Source organism: Pogona vitticeps, chromosome 3 (assembly GCF_051106095.1).
Source record: "Pogona vitticeps strain Pit_001003342236 chromosome 3, PviZW2.1, whole genome shotgun sequence".
Classification (NCBI taxonomy): domain Eukaryota; kingdom Metazoa; phylum Chordata; class Lepidosauria; order Squamata; family Agamidae; genus Pogona; species Pogona vitticeps.
The window spans coordinates 144,185,472-144,202,638 of NC_135785.1; the positions used below are offsets into that span (position 1 = coordinate 144,185,472).

The 17,167-nt window shown below is 40.2% G+C and overlaps 1 protein-coding gene across 4 annotated transcripts; it reads right to left on the reverse strand.

Moving 5' to 3' along the window:
* Window positions 1-6,299: 6,299 nt before the first annotated feature.
* Window positions 6,300-16,760, reverse strand: COMMD6 (COMM domain containing 6). 4 transcript variants are annotated; one of them, XM_078390778.1, is made up of 7 exons: window positions 16,324-16,760; window positions 14,102-14,160; window positions 12,646-12,711; window positions 12,455-12,531; window positions 10,697-10,865; window positions 8,614-8,766; window positions 6,300-6,846 (listed from the first exon to the last, which is right to left on the reverse strand). In XM_078390778.1, the coding sequence occupies exons 1-7, from the start codon at window positions 16,412-16,414 to the stop codon at window positions 6,796-6,798; spliced, it is 666 nt and encodes a 221-aa protein (XP_078246904.1). In that variant the 5' UTR covers window positions 16,415-16,760; the 3' UTR covers window positions 6,300-6,795. The 4 variants fall into 4 exon arrangements, with proteins under 4 accessions (XP_078246904.1, XP_020639214.3, XP_020639215.2 ...); XM_020783555.3 differs by lacking the exon at window positions 16,324-16,760 and adding an exon at window positions 16,041-16,233; XM_020783556.3 differs by lacking the exon at window positions 16,324-16,760 and adding an exon at window positions 15,595-15,727.
* Window positions 16,761-17,167: the final 407 nt, after the last annotated feature.

Sequence of the window (17,167 nt, forward strand, 5' to 3'; positions counted from 1 at the left end):
CGATGGTTTGAATGGGGTTTTTCCACTTTGCGATGATCGGTTCCCTGCTTCGGGAACCGATTTTCGCTTTACGACGATCAAAAACAGCTGATCGTCGGGTTTCAAAATGGCCACCGGCTAAAGAAAATCCCCCCCGCTGTGCTTAGGGACGGATTCCTCACTGCACAGGCATGGAAAATGGCTGCCCCATGGAGGATCTTCGCTGGATGGTGAGTTTTCAGCCCATTGGAACACACTGAACGGTTTTCAATGCATTTCAATTGGCTTTTTTATTTCGCTTTACGTTTTCGCTCTACAACGATTTTGCTGGAATGAATTAACGTCGTCAAGCGAGGCACCACTGTATATTTTTGTATTACAGACAACTGTATTTCTTGTTCTTGTTCTTGTCTTGCTATATACAGTGGTGCCTCACTTAACGACAATAATCTGTTCCAGGAAAATCGCCGTTAAGCAAAAACATCGTAAAGCGAAATAAAAAACCCAATTGAAACGCATTGAAACCCGTTCAATGCGTTCCAGTGGGGTAAAAACTCACCGTCCAGCGAAGATCCTCCATACGGCGGCCATTTTTGCTGCCTGTATAGCGAGGAATCTGTCCCTAAACACAGTGGGGAGCCATTTTGAAACCGCCGATCAGCTGTTAGAAAAACATTGTTTTGTGAAGAATCGGTTCCCGAAGCAGGGAACCGATCATCGCAAATGCGAAATTCCCCCATAATTGTGATCGCAAAAAGATCGTCGTAAAGTGGATTCGTCATAATGCGGGGCAATCGTAAAGCGAGGCACCACTGTATTTACTATCTGGCTGGATAACTGAATGAGTTGGGTATCTGGCTGCAGAGCCAGAGGTTAGGAGTTCAGTTCACCTCTGCACACTCCAGAACAACCAGCCTGTGTGGCCTTCAGCAAGCTGTACAATCCCAGGCAGGTCCCAGAAGCAGCGAATGGTAAACCATTTCTGAGTACTCTCTACCTGGAAAACCCTGGCAGGGGCACTGTGGTGTTCGCTCCTCATGGCCTCTGCCTAACTCTCCAAACACAGAGCACACGAAGGCAAACCAATACTCCTTTTCCACCCACTGCCACCAGTTGATCACTAAATCAACATTAATTATGGAAGGATGAATATGCAGGTCCAAACTTCACTGTCTTTTAAATAAAACTTGTTTATTGATTACAGATGTGTTGATTATTAATCATAGGTAACATCTACGGGTTTATTTATCATCAGTCTCAACCTTCTATTTGATATAACAGTTCTTATTCACTCTTCACTCTAATCACACCTCAGATCTCCCAAATAACACACTCTATCTCTCCACTCTGATCTCTCCTCTCTCACACTCCACCTCTTTATTACATATCTCTCGGCTCCGCCTCTTAGTAACATTAGCCTGCAACATGAATACAGTATGTATGACTACTTAACATAATAAGGGTGAACACTACAGCCACCATAAGTCAGAATTGATGTGACAGCATATTGTTATTGTTGTTGCTGTTGTTACTCAAAAATATCTGGCACAGTCAATCAAAATTATAAAAACATTGAGTGGTATTATATAACAGAGTTTTACAAGTTTTAACCAAAAAACCTTAGTATTTTTAAAATATTATAATTTTTCAAAAATACCAGGTGTAGCCAATCAAAGTACAGCGGTGCCTCGCAAGACGAATTTAATTTGTTCCGCGGTTAATGTTGTCTTGCGAAAAATTCATCTTGTGAAACGCATTTTCCCATAGGAATGCATTGAAATCTAATTAATACATTCCTATGGGCAAAAAAGTCAGAACAAAATCAAATTTGGTTTACAAAGGGTTTATTAAGTGCTCTTTAAAGCCATAAATATTGTGCAGATGATTTTAAAAATTTCAATAAAAAACTTTAACTTTTTAAATATCATAGAAAAACATTTAAAAATCAGCAAATGTGAGGCAGGAACAAAAAAACGGAAAACATTTGTCTTGCGAAGCAAGTCCATAGGAACATTTGTCTTGCGAGTCATCAACCCCATTGCCAAAACCATTTGTCTTGCGAGTTTTGTTGTCCTGCGAGGCATTTGTCTTGCGAGGCACCACTGTATTTACTAATTGCTATATCCTTCTGCTCTGTGTGCACAAGATTCCTTTGGCTGCTACTGTCTTATCTGCAAATGACTGCTCTGTAATTCTTCTTGTGGTTATTGTGTTGGTTTAAAGTGAAAGACTATCACTGAAAACATACAAGTACAAATAACTACGACCCAGAAGGTCATTATCGCTTTGCATGTTTAATTTTCATACCACAAAAGTTTTGCATCTTATTCCAAAAAGAACTGAAACAGAACAGTAGTTGAGATTGCACATCTACTCATATTCAACTACAAATAAGTCCCACTGAACACAGTAGGACTCAGGAGGTGGGTTTGCACTGAAAACTATTATTATAACAAAAGACACCACAATTTAGAATAAATAACCATATTTATTTTTGCAGGAGCAGGTGATACGTTTAATCAAAACATTAAGAAAATAAAACAAAACAAAAAACAATGAGCTTTCAATGGTAAATAGTATTCTTTAAGGATGTGCATTAAGTTCTTGAGGGGAGTTCCAAACCTATGTACTGTTATTGATGTCCCAAATTCACATGGCTGATGGTGTTGAGGCCAGATGAGCTTCTTAGATGGAAATAGCTGCAACATGCATGTTGATTTCAAGCTCCTCCTCAGCTACCAGTTTGGAATGTATGCCCCCCCTCCCTTTATGCCTATCTGAAACTCAAGGAGTTTCTTTTTAGCTGGGAGAAGACTGTCCAGTGCATGACCTGCCTCTAACAGAGTTGGGATTAGGAATTTAGTTAAACCACCAGGAACAGTAAATTTAAAACAAATTAAATCCAAATAAATAGTTTTACCTGGTCAGTGCTTTCTTTAGCATACAGTACTGCTTATTTTCTGTCAAGAGTCCAAGTATCCTTACTCCATCACTTTATCCATTATACCACATTGTCTTTAAATAATTCAGTTTAGTGTTATAATCTCTATTAATATTAGTGCACTCAAATTTGCAGTCTGTGCTACATTAATACATTTCTCAGTTCTAGTATATATTGTTAGACAGAATAATACAGTTTCACAGCTAATGAAGTGAAAACTTCTAAGGCACTACAAAGAATGAAACTACCTTACATGATAAAATAAAATAATCCCATTGTAAAAGCCAATTATGAGGGTATACTAATAACTTGCCATCTCATTGGATTGCTGGGTAAATGAATGTAATGAACATTAATAAAGCATTGGGAGCAAAAAAAATGTTTTTTTCCATAGTACAGCTCATATCCACATGCTAAGATGGTTTCATACGACACAAAACAGCCTGTAACATTTTGCACTGGATGTTCTTCATTATGCATTACATTTGAAATATGGCATTAATATTCAGTGGACCAGTCTTGCAGTCATGGTCACGAGTTTTTAATTGCAGGGCTCCTCGTTATTATAACCTCTCAACCAATGCTAGTACTGTATTTTTACACTTCTGCTTTGAATTGCTTTTTCTTTCCCAACATGTGCTTTTAAGCTCACTTCCATGTTAGAAACTAGGCCAGTCTGTTTCTTGGCCCACTGCAAACTGCTGCTTTGATCTATGTGCCTTAAATAGTCTGACTCAGTAATGACATCACAGATGTTTCTTCCTTGTGCCTTCTGATCTGACAGGGAACCACTGGTCTGTGTTTCTTCACTGTTAGACACATCAACAGTGGTATTAATGTCAAGGCTTTGCTCTTTTGTGGCTTCCTTTGCCTGGAATCCCTTCCCTTCTCCCTCTCCCTCTCCCCACCCCACCACCAACAGACACACACAAAAGCAGGCTGCCCTCGCCAGCTCCCTGCTGACATTCAGGCGGCTTGTAAAAAGCTCTCTATCGAGGAAACCCTTTGAAATTCTGGAAAAATGATAAGATTGGTCTGAATTTAGTTATTCACGCAGCCTTCTTGGTACTGGTTGTCCTGTAACAGCCTTCAATCAGATTTCTCCTCTGTGTCTGCTTCATAGGTACAACTGGGCTAGTTGAAGCTGGCTTAGTGTTTAAAATAATGATTTCAAAAGCTTTTGCAAAACACTTTAACAATATACAGTATTCCATGTATCCCTAGATCTGGTTTGCAATCCATGAAAGCACCTGCTAAAATGAATCAGCTAATCTTAAAAATGGCATAGCTCTTATTTAGAGTGATGACAGAATCTAACCCTTTTGTTTCCTAACATTTTCAAAAGGATACTTTGCTTCATACAAGGATAAATGCAAGCGGGATCTGAAGGCCTTAGGAATGGATCTCAACAGATGGGAAACCCTGATATCTGAGCATTCAGCCTGGAGGCAGGCGGTGCAGCATGGCCTCTCCCAATTTGAAGAGACACTTGTTCAGCAGGCCGAGGCAAAGAGGCAGCCCCGAAACCAGCAAAATCAGGGAGCTGGACAGGGATCAGATTGTATTTGTCTTCAGTGTGGAAGGGATTGTCACTCTCGAATTGGCCTTCTCAGCCACACTAGACGCTGTCCAAAGCATGTTACCATAGTCTCTTGAGACTGAAGGATGCCTACAACTTTGCTTCAGATGATAGATACGTAAGATATAGACAATGGACTGGGGAAAAGACAAGTAGGTAAAGCTGGGGAAGATGGCTACAATTTCCCAACCTTGGCCTGACATGGAGTCATGTAATAGGAGAAAAAAGCAGAAAAGAAGTACCATCAGACACCAACCTAAGAAAAACCAACTCATGTTCCCTCCCTCTCAACTTACAAGTAAGCATGCAAGAATCATTAACTTTAAAGAACAGTGAACCATTGCTCCATTAAACAGCTGTGGTTTGGAATACAATCTTGGGGTGAGAGCATAGGGTGCATGTCCCACACATAAGAGGGACAGGTGGCCAAAATGGACATTACAAGGTCATGGAAGTATATTAACTGTTAACTTTTTATTTTCCTCTGAAAATAGAAGTCATTTGCCTTGCAAAGTGGCTGTAACTGCACATAAGTTCTGGGTGGCTCCTAGCAACAGGAGTGGTGAATATTAGTAACTGTACATAGGGGAAAAATAGTCCTGTGGAATGTGTCAGGAACATGAAAATTCACATTAATGACTTACTAGAAGAATGGCCTACGATGCAGTTGAAAGCCCAGATACCTGCTGCTCAGAGGCCTAGCAAGGACAGCCAGCCAAGGCAGGTGGCACCATGATTGCAGATTTACATTGCCTTTTCATCTGCTGTGCTTAGCAGTGCAGATTTGCACAGGAGTAGAACCAGATGAAAGCCCCCGCAAAGAAAAAAGCAGATGTAGTGTTAGCTCCTGCATGGTGACACTTACGAGACCATACTCACAGGAGGATGGTGGCCAACAGGTACTAGGCCTTGTCCATAAAATTACAACTGCTTTTAAATTCTACCATTGGATCAGTGTTCACTATTCATGTTAGGTTGAGTTTGGAGAGAAAGCCATAAATTACAAATCAGTAAACAAGATAGCAGTCACCTTATTAGCTATTCTTCACTCAATTCAATTGTTGTTTTTCTAATAGTACATATCTGACCAGCCAGAAGCCAAGAAGTTTGCATGGAGAAGCAGAAAATTCCAATTTCAGAAGAAAGGCTCCCTAATTTTCAGAATCAGACTTTCTGAAAAATCAACCCCAACATCCCAGTGCAGACGAGGAGTTATACAATCATCATACCTGTAGAGATTGTATAATAATGCAGACAACGATCATACTGAAGGCCTAGTGCTTTCCACTGAGTAAAAGAGCTCCTAAATGTCTCTTCTGTTCTTACCAAAGTTCTAGGGTGAATCTACTTTTTACAAGTGTATGCTTCATATTGCCTCATTCACAGAACATCAGAAAGCTACAAACCTAATATAAGGCTGTGAAAATATAAGCAGATCAAAAATAATTTATTTATTTATTTATTGTATTTATACCCCGCCTATCTAGTCATTTCGACCACTCTAGGCGGCTAGAATTCCTGCAATGACTATCTCTTTGAATTCCTGCTTAAATTTGCACATGAAAAACTTGTATCACTGAATACTTACCGTACACTATGTGTTGCCTTATCTTTATAGGCTTTGATTGTCTCATTAGGATTGTTCTTTTTTCTTTTTTGTTGACTCTATGCTATATTTATATTTTATAAACTGCCCCTAGTAGTGATTTCACTAAGTTGGACGGTCTATAAGCTAAATAAACAAAATATTTACGTAAACAAGTAACAAAGAAATAGTAGACATTGATAGACACACAGATGTAACAATCAATGTCCATAATTTTATTAGATTAAACCTTTTTTTATAGAGTGGAATTGTAGCTTCCAAAATATATAGCATGCTATTTTTCATTAGTAACATATTAATCATATACTATGCATCTCCAATTTAACTGATTATAAATACAGAGGGTGCTAAATGTTTGACAGATGTCACAAAAATCACAATTATGCACAAATGAACAGTTTATCGTGTGAATCCCTCCACTCTGGATTTAACACTATGGTGTGAGTTGTGTGCTCCATTCCTCTTCTCTTAAGCAGCACACCCCCGTAGAATTTCAGTCAATAACAAAGTGCATATTCTAAAGCATGTGGATCTTCATCTTTTATACAGCCACTGTTGAGCAGATGGACATTACCATGCAGGAATTCCGATTATGATCAGCTCATATACCTTTCCTTAACAGAACCATTACATTTTACAGAGAAAAATTAAAAAAGTTCAACTGGTTCAAATGAAGAGCTCGTTTGCTATTCACACTGTCTCAAGAACACTTGCCATTTCCTTGAACTTATTGTAGAAGTTCTAAAATGGAGAAAAGAAAAAGGTACATAAATATTTGCACTGAGACTATGAAATGTAGTATCTAGATGTCCACCCTGTCTGTGTCAGCTCCAAGTCCCGCCCACAGCTATTTCACTCTGCAACAGTTTGTGCATTACAGCTTTCCTTTTCATATGCAAATTTCCTGCATTGTCTCTTTATGGAACCAACTGTAGCAGCCAGCTAGGTCTTTGCACCAGCATTTTCAGGTTTTGCTCACATCCAGAGAATTTATGAACTCATTTTTAACTATAGTTGTCAAGAATGGTTTACAGCTAGCTAGAGTCCCAGTGAAACTGCTGCTACAGATGTCATATCATACCATGGTTGCTTTTGAAAAAGGAAGGAGGAGCCATGTGCAGAGAAAGGTGTGTACTCACAGTCCACACCAGGCCATAATGCAACAGTAAGCACGTCACATTTGCCACAACTCTGTCAAACTCTATTTTAGTTCTTTGATATACAGTGGTGCCTCGCATAACGAGCGTACCGTTTAACGACAAATCCGCATAGTGATCTATTTTTTTAGATTGCTAATGCGATCGCATTGCGATGTTTTAATGGGTAAAACATTGCATTGCGATGATCGGTAAGCGTTTCGCTTACCAATCTTCGCATTGCGATGTTTCTAAAACAGCTGATCGGCGGTTCCAAAATGGCCGCCGAGTGCCCAAAATGGCCACCGCAACCATTTTCACACCCTGCCCTCGCTTATCAAGGGCGCGAAAATGGCGGCGCTACGGAGGAACTTCGCTGAACGGTGAGTTTGAGCTCCACAGGAATGCATTAAACGAAGTTTAATGCATTCCTATGGCTTTTTCCGTTCCGTTTAGCAATGTTTCCTCATAGCGATGATTAATCCAGAACGGATTAATGTCGCTATGCGGGGCACCACTGTATACATATTTCTCTACATGCTGTAATACATAAATGTGTAATAAACATGTAACTGCAGAACATCACTTTGTGTTAACTTTCACTAACGAGGCAAATAGAAACAAGAAAATGCATTCTCTATTCACATGTGACGTGCAAAACAAGCATAGTTCTCAACAGCTAACAGCTCAGTAGTTAACCTTTGGCAGACCATATTCCTTCAACCTAACCTCAAGGGGTTTCTCAGATTACATCGAATTAAACCACTTGCATATGGGGAAGTTCTGTAAAAATAGTAAACAATGTGTGATTATTAATAGCAAAATGACTGCCATTATGACCCACATGAGCACAGCTATCATAATAAGATTTCATAGATAGAGGGCATATATCTATTCATTATAAAAAGAGAGATACAAGTAAGTCTATCATGAACACACAGCCTTTAATAAGAAACTACTTAGGGACTAGCTGAAAAGAACAGACATTGCATTCAGCAGGATCAGGTTTGAAACTAGAGGTGTAAAACACTTCAGATCAGAAGTAGCAACAACAAATAAAAAAACAAAGCCAGCGATTACTGTATTGTATGGTACAATATAACAAAAGGAAATCTAATAAAAATAATTTTAAAACATAATTCAGCTATTTCCATTGTCCTGGGTTCTTACTGCTTATATTCTCTGGAGCTTTTAAACTGGTATGGAAGTTTATAGAAGACGGATGCCTTTACCAAGACTTACTTAAAATGTACCATTTCAAACTGATTCATAAGTGTGAACATTTTGTTCTGTTTCATGTTACAGAGTTGACTTATAACAATATGTACACACCTGTAATAGACATCAAAGTATATGAAAGCTGACTACAAACCTGAAATTGTGGAACTGTCATTTCAAAAGTTTTGTTTGTGATGTGTCCTGAAGCATCTGCCACTTTTACTGCTATTGTCACATAAGGGGATTTCAAAGATTTACAGCTGTCAGAGCTGACCGTCACCCCCAACTTCCACTGAAAATCAATAAGCTGCAAGACATACAAATATTTTAGGTGCTTGCTGTTGCAATCAAAGTGATTCTGAGGAACGTAAACATACTAAGTGGCATGTTTAAACCTAACGCCAAAGGATGGTTTGGAATTCCATGAATACATAGGCTTAGGAGTGCTCTCGAATCCCCTGCCTCCTTCCTCAGATTCCTTTCCCTATTTCCTGGCTCAGAGCAGAACAGAAATTTGCAGATTTACAAGCTAAGTTTGTGCTGGATCCTAATCAAGCCTGCTGGATCTTTGTGTTCTAAATCACAATTACATGCAGCCTTTAGAACAGACAAAAGTCTTCCTTACAGTTATCCTTAAAAGGAGAGAGTCCATAGAGGAAGGGGAAAAAAACACTTTAGGGAAACTAAAACCAGTAATGTTCTAATTCACCAATCTGCTAAACTGAGGAGCTGCAAGATGGCTTGAAACACAATTTGACACCCAGTATACATATTCTGTAATTCTGAGTTACATGAAAGCTATATTCTTCACATAAGTCAAGAAGTTTTTATACCATAGTCAGAACCTGTTCCTAAAATATAAGTTAACTCTGGATAATGTTCTGGACAACTGGACAACTAGGACATTATTTTTGTTTGTGCTATAGCCCCACCTTCTCCATCATTGCTTTTTTCATGTGAAAGGAGTGGCTGAAATCCAGTAGTAAGTCACAACTAGAGTAGACTGATTGAATCAATGGATCTTATCGAGGAGTTGATTAATCAAATCCAGAAATAATTCAATGAGCCTACTCTAGTTGTGACTTACTACTGGGTTTCAGCCTTTGCATCTGAAGACCCTCTGGGATTCAGGGAACACCTGTTATGCAGAATCTTCATGCTTATAGAGCAAAGTGAAGTATGCTGCTTCTATACTGCCCCATAGTGCTTAGAGCACTCTATGGGCAGTTTACAATTTAAATATGTAGATTAAACATTGCATCTGCAAGCAAGCTGGGTACTCAATTTATTGAACTTAGAAGGAAGACTGAATCAACCTTGAGCTGGCTACCTGACTGAATGCTGGTCATGAGTGGAGTCTTGACTGTAGAACTGCAGTTTGACCACTGTGCCACAAGGCTCATGGCACAAGATTTCCTCTTAATATACATCACCAACATGATAAGAGCAATGACAGAGGCTGGAGCTATTGTACTTTCCTGCTGACAGCGGTAAGACCGATATCTTTGCCTAGAGTGGTCGTATTGACCAGATAGGCGGGGTATAAATCAATCAATCAATCAATCGATCTTCAGTCTACTGAATGATTTCCTTGTCAAGTTTCCCTTCCTTGGAACATCCACATGCCTGCAATATCCTTTGAGGACCCCAGTGGAATTTACTTCAAATTTCACTTCAAATAGCCGTTCTCTCTTTTCAGAACTCCACCCTTATGCTAGAACAACATCTAGCCAATCAGCACATTACATTGAATAAAGAATTCTGGGGCTATAAATATTAAAAGGGCTTTGACCTGCACACCCATCTCACTATGTCAAGTTTCTTCAGCCACGTGAGAAGCAGTATGTTATTACACCTGTGGTCAAATTGTGTGGTAAAAATGTTAAGAGTCACCTTGGATTGTAAAAATCCACCCCAGAATAGTTTTCCCACCAACATGGCCAGACATCAATACATGAGGCAGGGGGTGGACTTTGCTTAATCTTAATTACCTTCGGAGGCTCTCCAACATATTCAGACAAATTTAATAATATTATAGAAAGAATTTCAAAGATAGATACCAGGCAGAATCTAATGGGTTTCTCAGTGCCATCAGAACACAGTGCTATTCAGTGTTCATTATACAGTAAGTAAATAAAGATTCTCAAGAAAAATTATGCAGCTGGACATTTTACTCACTTCCATTTTCCACAGAAAGCATTCCGGTATTATCTTCATCAAAATAAATACATGTTTACCTGACCAACAGCCACCACATTCTTTGCATTTTCTGCTACTGTGATGGCTCTTCCCTGTTCATTCCATACGTGTCGAATAACCTGTACCGCTTGTTTTGGCAGAGAACTGACTGTATGGCCCAGTCTGGTAGAGAGCTCTTCTGAGGAGAGTTTATTTTTTGCTGCTGTGCTATAAACAGAGAGGAGGAGGAGGAGACAGAAAGGTAAAGAAGACTCGTAACTGAGAGATTTTAAATAGTAAAACTGGATTTTAAAATTGTTTTCACTCAAGAAAATGGCTACTAATTTTAGTTTTGTTTAAAATTGAATACTTTATTAATCATAACTGTAACACAGTTTGCCTGTGATTATTCAATTAAATCCTTGGAAATAACAAATACCATGGCATAGATTAAAAAGAAATGCAGTAGTTTGTTTTGCACCAGTGGTTTTAGAGTTGTCAGACTTCCAAGGACCCTTTCTTCCTTGACATATCTGTCTTAAGAACATCCATTCTGTAAAACTTCTCCTAATTGTAGAAAGTCGTGAGGTCTAATCCAGGGTGCCAGAGCAGATGTCACTACTCTGCATGAACCTGTACCGGCCATTAATATGCTTGCAAACGCAGCTTGCAAAGAAAAATGTGGTTGATTAATATGGACCTTCCTTATGAATTAAAAACTGTGGAAACTACTGTTCCTGTCCATCAGCTGAGCAGGTCTCTGAAACCTTCCCTAAGCCCTAAGTTATGGGGAGAACATTTGCTTTATGCAGATCTGCACATGCAAGATATCAGGTAGAGTTAATGAAACCTCTGAGTCAGTAGAACTAAAAATATTCTGTCTGGTTGCATTTAGTTTTCTACAGCTCTTAACCCAGCTGAATTACACAAGTGCAGAAGGGCAATTGTTTAAACAGCTCCCAAGTTCCATCAGGCTCCACATTGCATGCCCAGTCTTAGACTCATTTCAATTACATGATTGGATGCACTGGCCCAGAACAAAGGAGCATTTACACTATTCCTCTTACACTCCAAAGAGGATCCTTGCCTGTCTTTGTACTGAGGAGAATTCAACACTGCAGTCTGTAGTTTCCTCCTTTCCATTAAAAAAGAGGTTAGCAGAGCCAAAAACAATCCAAAGAGCCATTTGTCTTATTTGTGAGTTCATATTAAACCAAATTTTTCATAGCCTGGCAAAATGCATATCTATGATTTCCACAAGGATATCCTGAGGTAAAAAGCAGGTTCAACACTTTCTATCAGGACTGTAAGAAAAATAACTGTTTTTTTTAAATTTACCAAAGCATAACTTACATTGAAAATACTTTCTAAAACTCAAGAAGACCCAGTGTGATGTAGTAAATATACTGATGGACTAAAATTCAGGAGACGTAGGTTCAAATCTCTGGTCAGCCATGGAAACTCACTGAGGGGGTGGAACTGGTAAAACAACTCCTCAAACATAGCACATGGCTTGAAAACTTTATCAGTCACCACATGTTGGATGCAACTTGACAACATATAACATGCAGGTCAAATATTATTCTAGAATTCATCACCACCATCTTAGAACTGCAGACCTGTCAAGGAGGCACAGCAGGAAATCAAACTCCTAATGTCTGAATCCACAGCCAGACACCTACTAGTTGCCTTGCTGCCCCACTGCAAGTCCTCCATGACAGATACCTAAACCACTGAGCTATGCTATGTACAGCAGAAACTAACAGTCATGTATGTCAAGAGCCGTTAAAGAGGAATCAAGGACTGCCTTTGCTTACCTGAATATAAATGAAATAGCATTAACTACTTTTGCCAGGTCACTAGCAACTATTTCAATCCCTGCTGCTTGAAATCTCTGGAAAATAAACACAATTCACAGGATTGGGGGGAAAAGGAGAAAGAGAGAGATTGTCACCTCTTTATAGTACTGTTTTCATATTACTAGAAAAACAAAAACAAAACAGTTTACCTGACACAGCTCAATTGTATTTACAGCTGGGATCTGGCACTGTAGATACTGAATAACCTGTTCACACTAGACAAAAAAAAAGGCAAGGAAAAAAGGCAGATTTTAATGGTTGTGGAAAAACTATAACTAAAAAGCATATATTTTTCCTAAAAAGAAATTATATTCCTTTGCTTTCAGTATAGCTACATGAACATTGAAATTATAGCAAACAAACCCCTAAACTCTAATTCTTTTTCTTTTTAATTACATGCTCTCAAATGAATTCTGATTTGCAGCATCCTTTTTCAGGGTTTATTTTATTTTATTTTATTTATTTGTCCCCCGCCCATCTGGTCTAAAAGACCACTCTAGGTGGCTGGGTTTCCTGGTATAGAGCACTCCGAAGTGATTTACCATTTCTTTCTTCTGGGAGTACTCTGGGACTAGGAAGCTTGTCCAAGGCTACAACAAGTTGGCTGTTCCCCCAGGAGGCACAATGGGGAATCAGACTTCTGGCCTCTGGATCTGCTGCCAGGTACCCAGTTCTGTGAGCTATCCAGACAGCTCCCTGGCTCAAAACACATGGTGCTCTAGAATGGTAAATTCAAATAACTGAAGATCAATTATTTAGCAACTGTATAGACTGGAAAGCCTTGGCTAATCAACTTTCACAGTTCACTTACACTTGCAAGCTTTAATAAGTACAACAACCCACCATTCTTTAATTAGTAGAGGTACAGTGAAATCAATGAGGCAAAGAATCCACGGTATACCTATTTTTAGTTGAATTTGGCTCTTGTATGTCACAGAAAATAAGGATATCCATTTGTTTCTTCTGTCAACTTCCATACATCTGAGTACCACCCAAACTGCACACACAGAGGGGAGCCATTGTATCATGATCTCTTCCACCTCCAGTTTTGTAACTATCCTAAATGTGCAGCACGAAGAGTCTGAGGAGAGAACTGTCCTAAAGTAAGTCACAGTTAGAGTAGGCCCATTTCAATCAACTGATCATAAAGAGACATTACGTCACCACTGATAAAATGGGCCTGGATGTTATTTAGTTGTTAAGTCATGTCTGACTCTTCGTGACCGCATGGACCAGAGCATGCCAGGCCCTCCTATCTTCCACTGCCTCCCGGAGTTGGGTCAAAGTCATGTTGGTAGCTTCGATGACACTGTCCATCCACCCATCTCGTCCTCTGTCGTTCCCTTCTCCTCTTGCTATCACACTTTCCCAATATCAGGGTCTTTTCCAGGGAGCCTACTCTAGGGCAATCTACTAAACTAAGCAGCAGGATTTTCATCATTATATTTTGCATGCAAAGTCACATGATTCAGTATGCAAGAGATAACCCCTAGGGAGATTTCTTAATTTACAACAATTTGCTTGCATATGTTATGCCATTTGTGTAACGACACAACAGAATTTCAGCCATTAACTGATTAAAAAAGGGAAACACATTTTACTTACTAATTCTGCAAACAGATCTTGTGGTATTCTTTTAATTATATCACTTGTGCTGCCAAAATCTACAAAGTAAAGATATTCTGCAGTTATTCATAGTCATTTCTACTCATGATTCAATGTAAACAGGATTTTATTTGACCTTTAAACATTAATGTTATATTTTCCACTTTTTAAATGTACTGGCAATAAATACAGAGAGGTGGCCTGCTACTTATTAGCTGCAGCAAATGTGATAAATATTGACAAGTAAACCAAGCATGCCCTAGATCAGTGATGGCGAACCTATGGCATGTGTGCCACAGCTGGCACACGGAGCCCTTTCTGCCAGCACGTGAGCCATAAAGTCACCAGATTGCTACTCTTCCCCCTCCCCCCGCCAAACCTGAGCAGGCAACTGCAACTGCGGTGCTGGTGCCTGGACAGGCGGAGGGGTCAGGATCTGGAGCAGCTGGTGGATCTGGATTGGGGTCTCGAGGCACCTTCGTGCCCGGGATTCCCCCTTCCACCGCCACTTCCAGTTCTGCCACTGCCACGTCCACCCCCACCCCCACTTTTTGGGTTTTTTTCTCCAGTTTGGGCACACAAGCCCAAAAAGGTTCGCCACCACTGTCCTAGATATTCAGATTTAGTAAATATGGAATCTAGAAGAACAATGAAATTGAATTGTTTTGAAGAGAGGAATTCAGAAATACAAGTGGCATGTTTCACAGGAAATACTGAGATTGCTAAAGGAACATGGCAAGGATGTCCACTTTCCCCATTGCTTTTCATCATTTCATAGGAAATATTAAACAGAGAAATTAGACGGAATCAAAGAATACAAGGAACAAGGATTAATGTCAAAGTTTATAAACTTCAAGCCTTTGCAGATTGACTTCATGTGGATATCAGTTCAGGTTTGCTTGAAGTTTACTTTTTTTTTTTGGCCTTCTTTTCACTATGATAAATTCCAGTTTACTTTCTGTCTAGATACACTTTTAACTTGTTTTTTTTTTTAAGTTGCACTAGTCCATGCCCTCCCCCCTGTAACTACTAGCCATCTCAACATTTCTTGCTCCTCACAGAACACCTTTAAAGTTGGTTCTCTTATTTTTAAATGTAAAAGTAGCAGATAATAAACCAGGGAAACTGTCTTATGGACAAACGCTGGCTCTACTGCATGGAAAGAGGGATGAGCGCCGCGCCCTCGAGTGGGGCAGACACCACTGGACTAAAAATGTCAAGGGGAACCGTTACCTTTTACCTAGCAGATAATTTCTTTCAATGTCTGCTATCAATGGTATAACTTGACACTTTTATCTGGGAATAGATCTCCAGTGAATTTAACAGGAACTACATCCCATCGAACTGCATAGGAACCGACTGTAGATATCTGATATGGAAGCTGCGTGTCTGGACTTTTATCATACCACTGTTTCCAAATTAGGTCTGCAATCAGTCATACACAGAAAAAAAAGCTTCCGGCGGCCCCAAGAAAGCGGCTCCCCTCAACTCACCCCACGGCTCGCTCACCATCCCTGCAGCCATTGGCCTGAAGAGCCACGCCCTCCCTCTCTATCACCGCCTCTCAGGACGTGCCATCAGGAAGCCAGCCGTCCACAAACGGCGCCCCGATTGGCTATTTTAAAACCACTCCTAATCACACGAAGGGACCTTATTCGTCTGGAGCCTTTCCTCCTATCCAATAAAAAAAAGGCACCCGCCCCTAAGACTGACTAGAGACGGGTGCGTTGCAGGCGGCTGGGGGAAGCAGGGGATTGTCGCCTCCTGGAGAAGGGAAGGGCTGAATGTTTGGATACATTTCTGGGGGCCCAAATCTCGGGGAATCCTGCATCTCGCGAGATTCTTTCTTCGCCGAGTGACCCGCTGTGCCTAAGGCGCAGCCCTTGTTCGGTTGGCATTTGTTTGTCCCAGAGCAGGCAGTTTCCAGTGCTGGTCTTACCTGCTGCGTAGAGTCCCTCCGGCCCCTGTGCAGTGTGGCTTCTTGACATGCTCCGTGCTGTGGGACTTCTAAGTAGCCCGGGATGAGGCGGTGGGAAACCTGGGGGGGGGGGGTTACTTCCCTGCAGCTGCTTGAAATAAAGCTTCCTCATTGCTTTTCATTCCTTCAAATTACTGCCTTCCCCTTCTTTGCTTCTCTTCATGCACCCTACTTTCTCCTCTAAAAACCAAAGGAGGGGGAAAAATCCCTTGTTTTGTTTACAGTTCTTGAGGGTTTCCCTCACCTGCTAGTCTGTGATGCCTCTTTTGCCTGCTTTTGGACTTTATTGCCTTCATTGGAATCTCGCTCTGTGTGGGTTTTTTCCGCTGTTTCATCCCAGCATTTTTCTTGCTGCAGCTGCTTAATTTCTTTCCTCTTCAATGCAGTCGTTATCTCTACTCTTAGCAGTGATTTGCTTGGTTTTGTTTTTTTTTTCTCCCCCTCCTCTTGCCTCTCAGCGCCGCCCCCCCCCGGCTCGTCCTTTTTAAAAACTCATTTTTAATCCTGTGCTTCAAGTCCTCCTCATGCCGCATCCCCTTGCTCTAATTTTGCCTCCCTCCCACATTAAACGATTTAACTCTTTCTGCAGCTGCAGCTTTCTCCAGGACATTGCCGTTTTCCTTCTCACGTTAGAGTAACTCAATCTTCAAGTTTGATACTCTTTACAATCAATCCCGTTACAGTAAATCCCATTTAAAGTCACACCATTCACTCAGTAACAATGCGCTCCAGATCACAGAAATCTCTTTCACAGGTGGCAGATAGTGATGTGTATCCTTTTCTTGTCGCTGATCCTGAAGAAGCCATTTTGGACAAATGAACGTCAAAGGGAAACTCCATGAAATTGCTGAATCGCCAAGCATCAAGAAATTTCATTCTTTAACTTTCAACATAGTTTGTTTCTGGAATTTGTTAGAGGGTTGAATGGCTATCTATGCATTTCAGTATAAGGGACCTTATTATGTAAACTACCTTCAGAGACCTTTTGTCTTCAATAGTGACCTAGAAATGTTAAAAATCCATTAATACAGATATCATGTCTATCTGAAAACGGCTATGAAGGGCAATATGTATAGAACAGGCTGGGC